The sequence below is a fragment of the Gnatocerus cornutus genome, chromosome 3, assembly GCF_029298725.1.
Source record: "Gnatocerus cornutus isolate USDA-ARS CGAHR chromosome 3, icGnaCorn1.1, whole genome shotgun sequence".
In the NCBI taxonomy this organism is placed as follows: domain Eukaryota; kingdom Metazoa; phylum Arthropoda; class Insecta; order Coleoptera; family Tenebrionidae; genus Gnatocerus; species Gnatocerus cornutus.
Window position 1 is genome coordinate 15,412,560 of NC_142235.1, and position 17,179 is coordinate 15,429,738.

At 32.9% G+C, this 17,179-nt stretch overlaps 5 protein-coding genes across 5 annotated transcripts; all 5 read right to left on the minus strand.

Annotated features, from left to right (window-relative positions):
• Positions 1-916: 916 nt before the first annotated feature.
• On the minus strand, positions 917-2,275 carry LOC148177385 (odorant receptor Or1-like). The gene is made up of 6 exons (XM_088033321.1): positions 2,200-2,275; positions 1,687-2,079; positions 1,458-1,644; positions 1,210-1,414; positions 1,009-1,164; positions 917-964 (listed from the first exon to the last, which is right to left on the minus strand). Exons 1-6 carry the CDS (start codon positions 2,273-2,275, stop codon positions 917-919), a joined length of 1,065 nt encoding a protein of 354 aa, XP_087889447.1.
• Positions 2,276-2,512: 237 nt separating this feature from the next.
• On the minus strand, positions 2,513-3,794 carry LOC148177386 (histone-lysine N-methyltransferase SETMAR-like). Its single transcript, XM_088033322.1, has 5 exons — positions 3,747-3,794; positions 3,642-3,696; positions 3,259-3,611; positions 2,652-3,228; positions 2,513-2,571 (listed from the first exon to the last, which is right to left on the minus strand). Exons 1-5 carry the CDS (start codon positions 3,792-3,794, stop codon positions 2,513-2,515), a joined length of 1,092 nt encoding a protein of 363 aa, XP_087889448.1.
• A 5,775-nt stretch (positions 3,795-9,569) lies between these two features.
• On the minus strand, positions 9,570-9,827 carry LOC148177387 (odorant receptor 10-like; the record flags this gene model as incomplete). The annotated part of the gene is made up of 2 exons (XM_088033323.1): positions 9,570-9,617; positions 9,663-9,827. Coding segments are annotated over 2 exons (213 nt in total), but the record flags the coding sequence as incomplete, so codon positions are not given.
• A 327-nt stretch (positions 9,828-10,154) lies between these two features.
• LOC148177388 (uncharacterized) lies at positions 10,155-10,655 on the minus strand. The gene has a single exon (XM_088033324.1). The coding sequence runs from the start codon at positions 10,653-10,655 to the stop codon at positions 10,155-10,157; it is 501 nt and encodes a 166-aa protein (XP_087889450.1).
• A 4,611-nt stretch (positions 10,656-15,266) lies between these two features.
• Positions 15,267-16,865, minus strand: LOC148177389 (odorant receptor Or1-like). The gene is made up of 6 exons (XM_088033325.1): positions 16,837-16,865; positions 15,853-16,680; positions 15,709-15,808; positions 15,561-15,665; positions 15,359-15,514; positions 15,267-15,314 (listed from the first exon to the last, which is right to left on the minus strand). The coding sequence occupies exons 1-6, from the start codon at positions 16,863-16,865 to the stop codon at positions 15,267-15,269; spliced, it is 1,266 nt and encodes a 421-aa protein (XP_087889451.1).
• Positions 16,866-17,179: the final 314 nt, after the last annotated feature.

Below are 17,179 nucleotides of genomic sequence, written 5' to 3' on the forward strand. Positions count from 1 at the left end.
GGCATTTTTTTGATTATTTAACCTTTTTTATTTCTACTTTGAAAATTAGAATGCTTTTTTTAATAACCCTAAATATGTATAGAAATCACAATTTTAAAATTAAGTCTTTGCTTCCTTATTTTAAATGTTTTTTTGCAAATATTGTTAGCCATTAGAACATAGTTAGGCACTGGTACGTTAACCTTATTTTATTATAAGGTTTGATGATTTTGAAAGTTGTTAAGCAAATCTGAAGAAAAAACAAAAATTAACACAATGCATCCTTGCTGATGATAAAAAACTAAAACAAGGAAAATTTTGTTAATGTAAATCAGGCTACAGAACTGTCATATAAGATAACAATGTCAAATTTTGAAAAAGTGCCAATCGACGTTGTGAAAGTCAAAATGCCTTAACACTTATTCGAAATAAAAAAGATTGCTCAACGATTAAGAAATGAAGTAACTATCTGAGTTATTGCTCAAGAATTAGGTGTTGGCACAAATACTAGGATTTTGGAACAATTAGAAGATACATAAGATAATCTTATTTTGCAATCGTCACCAAATGTCAATCTACGCAGCATAAATTACTAGATTTCAGATTTATAAGCTGTTTAAATTTACCTCAGTTTTTTTTGAGCAGCGATGGTACCTAAAAAAACCTTATTTCACAAATATCGGACCTGACTTTAGATTTAAAATTAGAAAGCAATTCTACTTAACAATTCTTTTTTTTTTATCTTGCTCAACTAAAATTTTTGGCAACAACACTAAATCGAAGAATTTTAACTGCAAAAATGGTGGACGCGCCCGCCTCAAAAACAATGAAATTTAAAATTTCCAAGGCTTTATAAATAAATCAAACACTAGTTGAACTTTTATTAATCAGTAAATACAACAGTCTCTAGACTAAGGTGCGTATCATAAAACGTTTTTTAGTAATTTTCCAAGACAGCCAGCAGCGAGTACGATTTTTTAATTGCCTAAAAAACTTCCTAAGCTTTGATTCCCAACAACGCAAACTTACGTTTGTAAAAGTGTTCAGCGACAAATCAAACATTTTTCCGGCAGTCACAGTCATAGGAATTTTCGCCCGTTCCATAAACAATACTAGTGCTTTCTGTGTTTTGAGATCGTACTTGTACCATCGCCCTAAGTACGCCGCCGTCTCCAAATTTCTACTCTAAAATCAAAATTGCCTTTTTGTTTACATTAGACGGTGCGTTACCTCTTCGTAGAGAGTGGAACCGTAATAACAATAAAAGTAGATTTGAATAAGAGCCGAACTGACATACAAAGCCATTAAAAAGAAAGTCGTGCTTCCAATTTTCGCCTCACTTAATTGAAGACAACAAAAACAGATCATGACAGTGCTTGCAAAGAGCTGGCTGAAAACAACCCAAGAGAAGCAGGTCTCAATCTTCTTAACGAAGCTAAAATTAAATGTTAAGAGGAAGACACGTTTAGTGGACGTACCTTATAATGTGTTCATGGTGTTGGGTGCAGTCCCGGAGCTTCTGGTAAATCGTTTCTTTATTGGTGCAGTCTTCGAAGAAAAACTCTAATTTATCTTTGAGGATTTTTACTTGACCGGCGGCTTGGTAGAGCAAACCACTTATTAAAGTGTCGACTCCTATTGTGCTGACCGTGGAATAAAACATTCCTACAAATTTCTCTTAGTTTTGGTCATTGCAAAGTCACGTACCTATGACCGCGTTCAAGTGAACACAACACAGAACAACCCCATTGGTCCTCAAGTTTGGTGGTAGCCACACATCCATCCGAAAAACTTGGTTTGGGAAAAGCAACGTCCGAACTGCCCACATCGAATAATCAAAAAACAGACAGACAAAAAAACATCGAAAGTTTCTTTGGCAAATCCACACTCGATCTCTTGTAATTTCTTCGTGTTTGTGGTTAACACTGAACTTCAAGAAGACTTGCAGATAGTAGATGCACTCTCTGATTTCCTTGGACTTTGTAATAAATGGGAGCAACTTCGGAACAAAACAGGTCATGAGCAAGACTATGATCGGATGAACGCCAGCTTCTGCAAAATTAATTTCTTCGTCTTGGACGTAGTAAATCAAACTTAACACTGGAAGTGGTGTCAAAGCAAAAAACAGAAACGTGAACGCAAAAACTGGGTAAAATTTCGACTGTGACTTTTTAGGGTATAGCCCAAGAAAGCGCAAAAATTTTAAGTTGAAATAAAAACTGGATTCTACTAAGTTGTTCATTTCTTGCGAGTTGACGACTGAATGCAAGATTTTTCTTGAACTTTTTTCTTTCATTTAAAATGAAAGGAATATTTAATTAAAAAGAATGATTGATGAATTTCGAAGAAAAAATAACGATGCGTAATTAAAAATTTATACGTTTTGAACGTTGGTCATAAGAAAGTGGACAACGCCCAGTTTTGTTGCACACTTTAATTATATTGTGGGTTTATTAATAAGATATCAAAGGAGATAGTATTATTAGAAGATTATATATTAGAATAGTGGTATTGAAATAAGTTTGATGAAATTCTAATTGTTTTGAATCAATTTTTTGGCTATGTACGAGGGCGGGGTGAAATATTCCGGGCCTGAACAGGAAAATAAGCAATTTTTGTAACAATTCGTATTTATTTTTCAACATAATCTCCATTGAGGTCGATGCATTTACTCCAACGATGTTCCAATGCTTTTATTCCAGATTGATAAGTGGATTTGTCGAGTTCCTCAAAATATTCGTTTACGGCGTCGACCACTTGGTTATCATTTGCAAATCTTTTTCCACCAAGCCATTTTTTAAGATTTGGAAATAGATGGAAGTCACATGGGGCTAAATCTGGAGAATATGGGGGGTGACGTAGCAATTCGAACTTTAATTCATGGATTTTAGCCATAGCAATGAGGGACGTGTGAATTGGTGCATTGTCTTGATGGAACAGTATTTTTTTTTTCGCTAAATGTGGTCGCTTTTTTTTAATCTCTTCGTTTAACTTTTCGAGTAAGTTTGCATAATACTCTCCATTTATAGTTTTTCCTTTTTGAAGATAATCAATAAAGATTATACCTCGTCCATCCCAAAAAACTGTGGCCATAACTTTACTAGCTGATGCAACCACCTTTGCCTTCTTTGGAGCTGGTTCTCCTTTTACCGTCCATTGTTTGGACTGTTGTTTGGTTTCTGGAGTATAGTGATGGACCCATGTTTCGTCAACAGTAACAAATCGACGTAAAAATTCGGAGGGATTGCGCTGATAGAGGGACAAACATTCGGCCGAAACGTCCTTTCGACATTGTTTTTGATCAGGTGTCAACAAACGCGGCACCCATCTTGCGCAAAGCTTTTTCATACATAAATCTTCGTGCAAAATTTTTCGTACCCGTTCTGTGGAAATGCTTATAGTCTCTGCTATCTCACTCACTTTTATTCTTCGATCAGTCAAAACGATTTTATGGACTTTTTCTATTGTTTGTGGTGTAGTCGCCGTAGTGGGTCGTCCACTGCGTGGTTCATCACTTGTGCTTTTCCGACCCATCTTCAGTTCAGCCACCCAACGTTTAACAGTTGTATTCGAAGGAGAAAAGTCCTCTAAGGTTGCGTCCATCTCCTTTTTAATATCGGTTGGAGTTAAACCTTTTAAAAAAAAATATTTAATCACCGCACGAATTTCAAATTTGTCCATTGTACGAAAATTGCTTGCGGCGTTGACTTCGAAGGACTACTGTCAATCTAATAAGTGACATATTGATTTGAAAATTTAAAGGTAACTTGATAATGGATAAAATTAAACAGTGCCGTCAAAAGATAGAATGACATGGAGCATTATCTATGTGAGGCCCGGAATATTTCACCCCGCCCTCGTATCTCAGTTTGATTTTGTGTACATTTACTTCTACTGTTACTAAGGTGTCACTCTTTTTAAAAAAGTAACACACCGTCTAATGTAACAAGGAGTAATTGTTGTTTTAGAGTGACACTTTGGCAACGGCAGCGAATTTAAAGTCGATCTAAAGTCACAAAAAGCTGTTTATGGAACGTGTGAAGTATCCTATGACTGTAACTTCTGGAAAAATGTTGATTTTTCGCTTAACACTTTTACAAATGTAGGTTTGGTTTTTTTCAGGAACTCAGAAATTCGTACTCGTTTGCTGGCTGCCTTGGAAAGTTACAGAACGTATAGTCTGAATTAGTTTGTATTCAATGGTTATTAAAAATTGATGTAAACTTAATTGTGTTTTTTTTTATCTTATCGCCCGTGAAAACTTTTTACACTCTTAAATTTGCAGATTTTGACCCGGCGCATCCACCATTTTTGCAGATTTATAATTTTGATTTAACAAAACTATATCATTTGAATCAAACAAAAACAGCGTAGAAACAGGATTTGCAATTGGAAATCGATTGGTAGCTCTGTTTGTTATATCAAACAACTCAAAATTTAGAGGTTAATCTTTTAATTTTAACGTTGAGACAAAAACACTCGTATTTTACTTTCCCTTCCCTCCCAATTTTTATTTTACTATTAATTTTTTATTTATAATTCAGTAAAAAACACAGTTACACAGTTATTATACAGAAGCTGGAATTGTTTATACTAATACATTTTTCCTGCAGAGAATTTATCGATTTACAAAGGAACAATTAAGGAGTAATTTTAAAACTTAATGAATTCATTTTATAAATTTTGACAAGGGATTAGAAAATACGATAATTTGTTCAGTTTTCTTTTAATGTACTATTGTGGCATAAGAGGGTAACTCAATGTTTTAGCAAGAGGTTTTTCACTGAATAAAAAATACACATTTTTAGATTTACCTAAAATATTCCCAATTTTATATCAAACCCAATGTCAGTCAAAATTGAATTTATTGAGTTTTAAAAAATAACTCCTCAGTTTTAAAAATCAGCAAAATTTGAAAAGTATAAGTTAGATACTTGCAATGGGTACTTGTCAATTTGGAATAACAGATGGATACAAGCAACTGACAATTTTTTTACTAATTGCCAAATAATATAATCTGCACTGAAAATAACAAAAACAAGTTAATTGTTGATGCTCCTACAATTTGGTGACAATTTGACAAATGTCACAGTTCATGTTTGACATTTTACAGAAATTATTCCTTCTGCTGAACGAGCAATCACAAAGTCGCATTTTAAATTTGGCGCCTACAAGAAAAATGAATCTTTCTAATTTATTTACGTTCTAATTATTTTTTATTTTTTTATCTCAGTTCTGTTTAAACTTTCTTGATTTTCATGAATTTGTTGCAGATTTTGTTCCTTTGTTTAGATTTATTTTTAGATTAATTGAGGTCGTATGCTGGCCTTCGCATGCGACCAACAAAACCGGCCAATTTTGAGCTATTTTGGTCGCCCGACAAAATTTGAGTGCATCGTAATTTCACGTCATTTATTATTAAATAAATTGGCTTGACATCTTGTCAAACAATAGGCGGTTTAAGACGTTAAATCACACTGAAAAATCAATTTGATCAGACTAAAAATAAACTTTGAACATTCGGATGGACATTTTTGGATCAGTTTTTAATCTCCACGTAACACCTTGATAAATTGTTTGTTTAATATTTCTAGAAGTCCATGAAATCCATTTGGAAATACTAAAACAAAGTATTATGTAAATGAATTCGTTTCAATTTGACGTGAAAATAACCACTTCCAACAGTTGTGCTTTCCGAATTAATATTCATGTCACGATGAAATGACAAAGGTGAAACAATAGAAAAACTTTTCCCTCTTTTTCAATAACAATGAAAACCTCACCTCTTGTGATTGTGTTTTTTTCCATGACCAACGCACTTCAAAATTTTTTCCGAAGCCACCTCCATGGAGATCTCGTTATCGTAAGTTCGAATTTTTTTTCGTGGGACGATCGACTAAGGCTTATCCTTGAGCTCCAACAACCAAAGGTACTCATGGTACCACCCCCTGTGTCAAACCAAGAGATCTTCTCAAGAACCCATACGGTACTCATTGAGAACACCATAAATGACTTAATCGGCACTGTCAACAGTTTTGACCACCGAACTGACACACGATCGCGTTTCCTTGTTATCGTACGGAGAAATGTGAGTGAAGATGAAGTGAAACTTGTGTTCGAAACGTTGTGGTACCATTTCGTCTACAACGTTGTCATGTACGTTAATTGGACGAGGTTCGTCACGTGGTACCCGTACGATGTAAAAAGTAGTTGTGGTAACACTGTAAATGTTGTCACAGTCAGTGGAGACCCGTACGAAAATAAAATTCCTAGAAATCTCAACCAGTGTTCTGTCAACATCACGTGGGCACCCAGTGGTACCGTGATAAGAAACGCATTGTCTGATTATCCAGGCTACGGTATTTTAATTCTTAATGGTATTGCCGATGGGTTGAATCTAAAATTTGTGTACCTAGAAGACAATCTTCCCTATGGTAATCCTATTAAACTGGCCAACGGTTTGTATGAAGACCTGATACAAGACATGTTGACACGAAGAATCGATGTGGCCGTCGTGAACGGGAATTTGTCAACTTTCTACGGCATCAGTGACAAGTTGGAGACTTCTTTGGAGTTTTTTCAAATGGGTATATACTTTGTGGTACCACCACGAAGAAAAATTGGTAACAGTGGGGAGATTTTCTGGATTTTTTCGAATGTTTTATGGGCGTTAATTTTTGGTTCGCTTGTGGTCATGGTAGTTTTCTGGAGAGTCTTTACCGAAACGTCATGGAGCGGTAGTGTTTGGTACTTGATTCAACTTTTTCTGCGGGGTTTGGTGAGACCACCCAATCAAACCCCACAGAAGGTACTCTACATCTTCTTTTTTTTCTTCATTCTTCACATAAGTTGGATTTATTCAAGTCAAATGAACGGAGTCTTCGTCCGTCCGAGCTACGAACCGAAGATCCAAACCATTGATGATCTACTCAACAGTCAATTTCCTTTGATATTCTATACAAGTTTGTTACCACTGCTTGGTGCAATTGACCCAGAACACGCCGAGATGTACATCAAAAAAACGTCTTCAGAAGCTGATAAAATGACAGTTCAACAATACGTCGAAAATTTCGTGAAGAAATTAGACTATGCTACCATTATAGGAAGTTTAGGAGTCATTTGCTACATAAAAAACCCGGAGAAGCTCCAAATACTGGTTAAAAACAAACTTTTAACAGGGATTTATAATTTGCATGTTCGCAAAGGCTTTCCTTTATTGGATAGAATTAATTTAAAGATTCTGCACGTCAAACAGAGCGGTTTGACCACAAAATGGGTGCATGATGGTTGTGTTAGATCGAAGAAACTAGTTTTAGCGAGTTTTGAAGAAGTGATGATTTTAGATTTCGAGGATTTTGAGGTTCTTTTTGGAGTTTTATTAGCTGGGCTTTGTATCGCAAGTTTTACGTTTCTAATTGAGTTGGCTACCAAAAGAATGGCAAAATTTATACGACGAAAGTAAAAGGAGCGCATTTTTCGGACAAAAATCTCGTTTCAATTTACAAGATCTTTAACAGAGGACGCTGGACATTATTGATTTTCTTGTTACAGGAACCTGTAATTTCGGGCGAGCAGGAAATATTAGTAGATGTCATTAGGTGCCAGCGTGGATAAATTTGTTTTTGCCCAACCATCATTTGTATAAAAAAAAACAACCTCGAATCGGGTGTCATTTTTTTGACAGAGTTTAAACAGTTGGTAATGATGTCATTTGTTAGAAAAGTGCGTTTTGAATAATTTGTATTAATTGTGAAAATGAGATAAAATAATAAATCACTTAAAATATAGAAGTAATAATAATAATTATTGACTTTTTTTTTGGTTTTTATTAGTTTATGTAAATAAAATTCTTGTATTCAAAAATTCATTTTGTACGAATCTTATAATATTTGTTGGGTTTTATATTTTTTTGTTTCTCATAATTTCTAGATACTTTTCCTTAATTTGGTTTTTAGTTTTTTATATTTAGTTTAAATTATTTTCTGAATTTTTTAGATTTTTTATATTATTTGGATGCGCTAGCACTCATAATTTCAAAATATTACTCGGATTACTATTTATTTTCTGAGGAAGATCATAGATTTTTTAGTTATAGGTATAATTAAAATGTTCTAGATTTTACAGATTCTCTAGTTTTTTACAACGTTTAGTGCTTTTCTGCATATTTTCCAGACTCCCTTAAAATTTAACAGATTTCTTCGATTTTTTTTATTTTAGATTATTTGGAATTGGAATTTGTATTCTTAAATTTCGAAAATTATTCTCATATTACAGTTACGAGCAATAAAATTAAAAAACAATTTATTTAAATTTATTAGTAATATGAATGTGAGATATAAAAACGACAAAAATGGTGGATGCGCCAAGCTAGTTTTTTTAAAGATTTTTATTCAATAGAACAAATAATATTTTCACATCAATACATTAATATTAAGTGTATTCTTTAATCTTGCCTAATAATTCTCTATAATTATTAGATGAAATTATAGAGCAAAAAAATAAAATTTTAGAATTTTTAATTTTGAACCTGAAACAAAAATATTAAACCTTTTGTGCTAAAATTTAAAATTTTAATGTTGTAGCAATTAAATTTTGGCAAATTGCTATTTTGTAGTTGTGTATTAACTCCACAAAATCGGTAATTTATAAAGCAAAAAATACAAATTTTAGAATTTTTTATTTTATCCAGAATTAAAAGTATCATACATTTTATACTAAAACTCGTAACTCTGGCCCTTTTAGTGTAAAAGGAAAAAATACAAATTTTTGAAATTTTGATTTGGAGCAAACTAAAAATTAGAATGACGTTTCTAATAGATCTTTTTAGTGATGATTATAAATCTGTATTTAGTTTTCTTAAAACATGTTAAATTTTAATGATATCCGTTTAAAAATATTAATAAAAAATTATCTGTGCTTTGTTGTAAAATTCAACTAAAAATTATGAAGAATAAAAAAATTATTTCTGATAATAAATTTTATGCTACAGAAACAAATTTTGTTAAGCATGCTACTTTGGATATGTTTATACATCGAGTCCAATTACAAATTTCCACAGCAAAAAAAGACATTCTAAAATTTTTTATTTATACCAAATTGGAGAATGGGATGGAAATCGGAATAAAACTCAAAAAAGAATTGACTTATTTGGCTGTTATCGCCTTTATCAATAACAAAAAACGCATCCAAATAACGTATAAGTCTGGTTTACTGTTTTATTGAATAAAATTTTAAGCTATAACAGGCACAAAAAAAGAATAATCAATTCTTTGGATGTTGTTAAAAAAACGCACTAAACAAACGAAATCGTGCTTTGGATTTAATGTGTAATTTTTAATTGGAATTTAGAGGAATAAATCAAAAAAACATAAACATTTTAATTTAGGTGACAACTAAAAATTCTCTAGATTTTATTATCTATTAAGTACTTACAATTTATTTTATTACTTAATAATTGACATTATTAGTGAGGAACGTAACTAATAAGTTACACACGTAAAAAGTGGATTTGCAGGACTTCCCCTTTTTTGCAGTTTTTATTTAGTGATACAAATCATAGTTTAATAATTCTTCACCAAATTCAGTCTTTTCTAGTAATTTTCCAGTACTGCCAACAACGAGTACGACTTCTTAAGAATCTAAAACAAAAACTCTAAATCGGATCCACATCACCTCCAACTTACATTAGTGAACGTGTTGAGCGACAAATCAAACACTTTTCCTGCAGTCACAGTCATAGGAATCTTCGCACGTTCCATGAAAAGCACCAGCGCTTTTTGTGATTTTAGATCGTATTCGTACCATCGTCCCAAATACGCCGCCGTCGCCAAAGTGTTACTCTGGAAGCAAAACTGTCACTTTTTGTTACCTCAGACTGTGAGTTACCTCTTCGTAGAGCGTGGTGCCGTAATAACAATAAAGGTAGATCTGAATGAGCGCGGAGCTGAGGTAGACAGCCTGAAGAAGAAAATTTGCACTTCCTGGTTCAACCTACAAGCAGATTTAGCTTCAGTTGTTACGACTTTTTTTACTACCTCAGTTAGCTGAAGACAACAAAGACAAATCATCAGTGTACTTCCCAGGAATTGACTCAAGACGACCCAGGAGAAGCAGTTTTCGATCTTCTTAACAAAACTAGAAAGACAATATAAGAAACGACACGGCAGTTCTTCGTATTACCTGATGATGTGTTGGTGGTGCTGACTACACTCTCGAATCCTCTGGTAAATAACTTCACACTTTGTCTCATGGTCGCACGTCTCGGCGTATTCAAACAGAAACTCCAAGTTGTCTTTCAAGATTTTGATCTGACCAGCAGCGTGGTATGCTAATCCGCTAATCAAAGTGTCCACGGCGGCATTACTTAACACCGTGTACGTCACTCCAATCGTCACAAAGACATAAATACAGTAAAATACCACTCCATTAGTCGCTGGGTCAAATGGTAGCCAAACTTCCATAGGAAATTCGCGCTGGGGGGAAAACAGCGGCCGCAAAGCCCACGTTATGTTGTCCAGAATGATACAGAAGAAGAAAAATCGCGAGTTTCTTCGACAGATCCAGATGCAGTCATCGGTGATGGCTTCCTGTTTCTTGTTGAGGGTGGTGTTGAAGGACAGTTCCAAATAAGTCACACAGTCGCTGATTTTCTTGTTGCTGATGATGAAAGGTAACATCTTCGGGATGAAACTCAGCATTGCCATCATCAGGAAGAGATTGAGTCCAGCATCGATGAGTGAGAGTTCTTCGTTGCGGAGGTAAAACAACGAACCGAATAGTGGGTCTGGGAGAAGAGCACAGAACAGAAAGACGTACCCATAGAGAAGATAAAACTTTGAGGGTTTCTTTGGAGAGTACAAGCCGATGTAGCGTAACGTGGTGAGATTCAAACTGAAACTCTGTTTAACTAAGTCGTTCATTTTTCTTCTAGAGTTCACAAATGAATGACAATGGTTTCAGTCTACTTCTTTTGATTCAAGGAAGTCTCTAATTAAAAAAGAATACATTAAACTTTAATCAAAGAAATGACGTTATTGAGAAAATTGTTACTAGTAGTCTCATAAAATATTCACGTGTTTTGCAGTTTTATCGTTAACGAGGAACGCCCTCTTGCACTCTTTAATTATAATATACATTTTTTATTACGGTCGCTGCTTTCAAATCAAAGGATTTTCATAAAATTGTTTCGAAGAATAACTTAAAAAGAGAGTTGCGTGAGAGTTCAAAGAATTTTTTTGCTTTTTTCTTCGGTTCCCCAAAATTTTACATTATTCTGTAATAATTTAATAGTTGTCAGTTGAGTAAATCTGTCCTAAGGAATTATTGGAAGACAATAATAAAGACAAATAAAACGTCGTTTTTGAGTCAAAGCCACAAAGAAGATTTTTGCTTTCACAGGTGTGTTTTATTTTAAAGACAGTTTTTATTAATTCTATGATTGTTAGAAACATTTTGTTATCCCAGATTCTCATATTTTCCAGCTTCCTGTCTTTTACGCAGTCTGATTTTTGAATTAAAAAATTAGGATTTTTTTTTCATAGATTTTTTTTTTTTTCATTTGAATTTCAGGTTTTGTTTTTCTAGTTTTTGCTTCTGTTCTCTTATTTCAAGATCTGTTGTGTTTGTAATTTTGTTTGCTTCGATTTTTCAGATTCTTTTGATTATTATTTATTATATTATTATAAGAATCTCTGCAGATTTTTGAGAAATTGAACCTTAAACATTCTTTTTAGACTGGGGATCCTGTAGAATTTTCGAATTTTATAAAGTTTCTGTAATAATTTTTAGGTTTGTCAAAGATTCTCTCATTCCCGCGAATTCTTTAAATTGAGATTTGAGAAATATTGGATTAGTAAATTTAAATTGTTTATATTATTCTAATTTTTGGCTTGTATCTTTGGAATTCTACACCGTGGTCCACGAGTGATAATGAGCCTGACCAAACTCAAACTGCAACTCAACATACATTTTCATAGCTGTCGTAGATATTTGAAATGATCGTCAAAGTTGACAAATTTTTCAGAACAATCTACTCACGCTATTATGCCTTTAATTTATAAAGACTGCTAAGTTTTAGCCTTGCTTTTTCCTGCTTAACGTTTCGTCGGAGGAGATGCCAATCCACATGCGATTAGAAACTGTCTTGAGTGAAAGGATTTGTCAAAACTCTGACAGCTGTCTTGTTGTAAATATAAATTTGGCAACGAATGCTATGAAAATGTATTTTGGGTTGCAGTTTGAATTCGGTCAGGCTCATTATCACTCGTGGACCACGGTGTATAACTAATTTGGATATATTATATTAATAACATAATAATAATCTAGAAACTTGAAAATTTACGCAGCTATGAAACTAAAAATGGAATGTTAAGCTGGAAAACTGCCTAACTGAAAATTTAAAAAGCAGAAAAAACGCAAAACCTAAAAATTAGAAAATTTTAAAAAATTAAAAAATAAACACTTAAGATCTGAGAAAGTGAGAAACTCAAATTTAAGATGATAGAAACTTTTGAGAATTTAAATCACTAAACATCAAACCTCAAACCTAAAACTTAACTTTGAAATTATAAAATTATAGAATCCAAAATCAGAAAATTCAAGAAACGCCAAATTTCGTCAAAAAATGCTTAGGCGCGTTAAACTTTAATTTAATCATCGCTCTGATGATGGTAGCATTGCTATCGAAACGCGGGTCAGCCTTTTTTGACAAAATTTGGTGTTTTGGAATAAATTGTATTGTTGATTGCAATTAGTTGATAACACTTTAATCCACAAGCTAAATAAAAATTTTATTTTAATGTTTTAAAACCACGAATCCAAGAAACTTTTGATATGCTTTTTTATAAGCACCTCGACTTTTTAATGAAAGCAAGTTTTCCACTATTTCTTCGGAATCTTCCATGATTTTTGAACTTTTGGGTGAATTTTTGGTAATTTTTAGCAAACTCCGTCGCTAGAGTCAATGCACATTCACACATAATATTGTAAACGAATTTTTACACTCATAAAATTTTTATTTGGTAGCTGTCAGTTTTTGACGTTTTGCGAATGTGAACTTTGAATCAATATTTTTGGGGCTTAGAGAGTGGTTAAAACTGAACAAAAGTTTGTATTGCACCCGCACCTAAAATGAATGTTTAACTTGCAGTCTTTGTGACTGCTTGTTAAACATTTATTTTAGGCACTTGTATAATAAATAACTACTAGGATCGTCAAAGATTTTCTAATTCTCGCGAATTCTTTATAATGAGATTTAAGAAATATCGGATTAATAAATTTAGATTTGTTATATTTTTTTAATTCTTTGGTTTGTATCTTTGGAATTCTATGACTAATTTGAATAAATGTATTATATTAATAAAAAAATAATAATCTGGGAATTTGAAAATTTACGCTACTATGAAACTAACAACGGAATTTAAAGTTGGAAAATTGATTAACTGAAAATCTTAAAAGCAAAAAAACGGAAATCTAAAAACCTAAAAAATACAAAATTTTAAAAACTCAAAATACAGGGTGATTTTTTTAAAACGGCAGGCGTTGTAGAATTTTTATTTATGAACCGATTTCAAAAATTTTAAAAACAAATTAAATGGTTTTTAATTTACTATAAACTCATGATTTTAAAATTTTTCTAAATGTCTTAGTATCTTTTGGGCGATACTCAACTTTCTTATTTTAAATTGAAACCTATTTTTTTTTTCATAATTTGAAAGATTTTATAATTTTCTTGATTCATAAGTGTGTAATATGTTCTACTTTTAACCAAAAATATTTTTAAAAAAATTATCAAAGTTGAAAAAATAAACAATAAAAGTTAATAAAATCTAGGTGTATGGTGTCAAATAAAAGAATGCCGTTATTGTAATGTCAAAAGGCAGCAAATAACAGAAAGGATCGGCTTTTTTTTTTTGAAATTATTAGTAACAAAAGACAATAATAATTACAAATCAGAGAAAACAACTACTTAATTTAATTAAAATACTGTTGAAACGCCATCCCGTTTTTTTTATTGCACAATTGACACCCACGAGAAATGCATTGTGCATTGTAAGGTGTAGCCCCATCTTGTTGAAAGAAAACTTGTTCTTTCTGTTATTTGCTGCTTTTTGACATTACAATAACGATATTGTGTTATTTGACACCACGCACCTAGATTTTATTAACTTTTATTGCCTAAATTTTTTCATTTTTGATATTTTTTTTTTAAATATTTTTTGTAAAAGTAGAACATATTACACATTTCTGAATCAAGAAAATTAATATCTTCTAAATTATGGAAAAAAAATATGGGTGTCAATTTAAAATAAGAAAGTTGAGTATCGCCCAAAAGATACTAAGACATTTAAAAAACTTTTAAAATCATCAGTTTATAGGAAATTAAAAACCATTTAATTTGTTTTTTAAATTTTTGAAATCGGTTCATAAATAAAAATTCTACAACGCCTGCCGTTTTAAAAAAATCACCCTGTATATCTTAACATCTGAGAAACTGAAAAACTACAATTTAAGATTTTGAGAATTTTCATCACTAAACGAATTAACGTAAAGCCTGAAACCTGAAACCTAACTTTGAAATTATTTTGAAATTATAAAATCTAAAAACAGAAAATCCAAGAAACTAAAAATAAAAACCAACTTAAAATTATAGAAATTCGAAATTAAAAAAAAACAAATTTTAGGAAGAAATCTGAGCACAAACATTATCACGAAGCGTCAAAATCTTAAATCAGAAAGAATAAAAATAAAAAAAATTAAAACCCAAAAAACTGAAAATTAGACAGTTTTGTATAAATTCAAAATCGAAATAGCTGAAGAGATAAGAAATTGAAGAATTAAAATCTGAGATGATGAAAACTTTTGAGAGTTTAAATCACTATAAGAACCCGTGACAAATCCTGAAACCTAACTTCAAGAAAACGTGGTAGCAAATAAAATGAAAACCACTTTTTATGAAACTGGAAATTAAAAAATAAAGTGAGAACTGTGAGAATTACACAACTGGAAGCCTGATATGAGAACAATAATTGCCAAAATGTCTCAAAATCTGAGAAGCAAAATGAAAAAAAAAACGAAAATTAATAAACCTGAGAATTAGAGAAATCTCAAAATTTAAACCTCTGAAAATGTAAGGAACTGAGTGAGGAGCTAAATTACAAAACTTGAAACCTGACATATCAATTGATAAATGAAAAACCTGAAAGATCGTAGAACGAGGAATTAGAGAAAAAAAAACAAAATTTAATGCAATCTAGAAACGTTTTTATTTTAACAGGCACACATTTGTTCTAATAGTTTTGCAGGACTGCCAACAACGAGTAGGCCTTTTTCAGTACCTGAAAAACTGTTTTAGCAAGTTACATTATAAAAACAAACTCACATTTGAAAACGTGTCCAGCGACAAATCAATCAGTTTCCCAGCAGTCAAAGACAGAGGAATTTTCGCACGTTCCATAAAAAGAAGCAGAGCTTTCTGCGTTTTAAGTTCGTACTCGTACCACCGTCCTAAATAAGCTGCAGTTGCTAACGTGTTGCTCTACAAATAAATTTTAGGTTTGTTTGCATCTCCTCCATGTTGTTACCTCGTCAAAGAGTGTAGCGCCGTAGTAGCAAAAGAAATAAATCTGAAGAATTGTCGAAACGAGATAAACTGCCATCAGAATGAAAGTACCGCTTCCAGTTTCGACCTGCAAATAGTTTTTGTTAAGAATTCTTTAATTGTGATTTTACCTGAGTCAACTGAAAGCAACAGAAACAAATCGAGAGCGTGCTTATGAAGAACTGGCTGAAGACAATCCAGGAGAAGCACTGTTCGATCTTGTTAACAAAACTAAAAGGAAACTCATAAAATGTTGAAAACCTTCTTCATCTTACCAGAGAATGTGGTGGTGGTGCTGCGTACACTCCCTGATCTTCTGGTAAATGAGCCTCTGCTTCGTTTTTTCGTAACTGGGGCCCTTCTTCGGGATGCTCAATTCAACGTACTCGTGCAGAAACTCCAAGTTGTCTTTAAGGATTTTGATCTGCCCAGCGGCGTGGTACGCCAACCCACTCACCAAAGTGTCTATGGCCGCTGTGTTGTACACCGCGTAACTCCCCCCTGAAACTCCCCTGTATTCTTGGGGGTGGCTCAAAGTGAGTTTACCCATTGTAACGAAGACATAAACCGTGTAGAAAATCACCCCGTTGGTCGTGGGGTCGAATGGCAGCCACACGTCCATGGGGAATCCAAGGTCGGAAAAGAACAGCGGCCGCAGGATCCACATGATATTGTCGAAGGCGAAACCGATGAGGAAAAACGAAGAGTTTCTTCGACACACCCAAATGCTGTCGTTCATGATGTCCTTCTGTTTGTCGTTGAGAGAGGCTTTGAGGAAGACCTCCAAGTAGTAGATGCACTCTCTGATCTCCTTGTTGTTGGTAACAAAGAGGAGACTTTTTGGGACGAAGACTACCATCGCGACAATCACAAAGAGGTTGACTCCAGCATCTAAAAAATTCAATTCTTCGTCGCGGTAATAATAAGTCACGCTGAAAACCGGGTCGGGGATTAAACAACAAAACAACATCACGTAGCCATAGATTAGGTACAACTTTGAGGGATTCTTGCAAGGGTACAATCCAAGAAGGCGTAGAGTGGTGAGATTCACTCGAAAACTGGATTTTACAACGTCGTGGATTTCTTTGGTTTTAATCATGTTACTGTAGTGGTGAATGATTCTCGAATAATTTTGACTAGGTCTTTTGTTAATAATTAATTAAAAAGAATTCATTACAATTATCAAAGGAACAAAAATCATATTGCTCGGATAATTAAATATTTATGTGTTTTGAAGTTTGGTAATTAGTGAGGCACACCGCATGCACCCTTTAATTATATTATGCATTTTTTATGGGGTCAGTCGTTTTGTTGAAATTTAGGTAGTGAAATTATAAAGGGTAGTGAAGGGGTGTAGCAATTTTTAAAGAATTTTAGCCGTGGAAACAAAATATTATTGCATCTGTGTGTGAATTTGAGTCATTTCTGTAAGTCTAGAAACAACTTTATAATAAAATATTGTGTCAAATAAAATAATAAATTAATGATTTAGTGTTTCTATCAAACTTTCTTGAGGATTCTTACTACCGCATCTCCTGGAAGATTTCAAAAAGATTTTACCATAAAAAAATCTAATAAAATCTAATCTAAAGAATCTGATTT

What these genes read in the sequence shown, in the direction of transcription:
- LOC148177389 (XM_088033325.1), bottom strand. Translation starts at nt 16,865, where the DNA reads ATGCATAATATAATTAAAGGGTGCATGCG. An exon ending in ATAATTAAAGGGTGCATGCG is followed by an intron (nt 16,681 to 16,836) that starts GTGTGCCTCACT and finishes TCACCACTACAG; the next exon opens with TAACATGATTAAAACCAAAG. An exon ending in GCGCTACACTCTTTGACGAG is followed by an intron (nt 15,515 to 15,560) that starts GTAACAACATGG and finishes ATTTATTTGTAG; the next exon opens with AGCAACACGTTAGCAACTGC.
- LOC148177388 (XM_088033324.1), bottom strand. Translation starts at nt 10,655, where the DNA reads ATGTTACCTTTCATCATCAGCAACAAGAAAATCAGCGACTGTGTGACT.
- LOC148177386 (XM_088033322.1), bottom strand. Translation starts at nt 3,794, where the DNA reads ATGTCATTCTATCTTTTGACGGCACTGTTTAATTTTATCCATTATCAA. An exon ending in AATGGACAAATTTGAAATTC is followed by an intron (nt 3,612 to 3,641) that starts GTGCGGTGATTA and finishes TTTTTTTAAAAG; the next exon opens with GTTTAACTCCAACCGATATT. An exon ending in AAAAACAATGTCGAAAGGAC is followed by an intron (nt 3,229 to 3,258) that starts GTTTCGGCCGAA and finishes TCCCTCTATCAG; the next exon opens with CGCAATCCCTCCGAATTTTT.
- LOC148177385 (XM_088033321.1), bottom strand. Translation starts at nt 2,275, where the DNA reads ATGAAAGAAAAAAGTTCAAGAAAAATCTTGCATTCAGTCGTCAACTCG. An exon ending in GAACAACTTAGTAGAATCCA is followed by an intron (nt 2,080 to 2,199) that starts GTTTTTATTTCA and finishes CACCACTTCCAG; the next exon opens with TGTTAAGTTTGATTTACTAC. An exon ending in CACCATGAACACATTATAAG is followed by an intron (nt 1,415 to 1,457) that starts GTACGTCCACTA and finishes ATTTAATTTTAG; the next exon opens with CTTCGTTAAGAAGATTGAGA.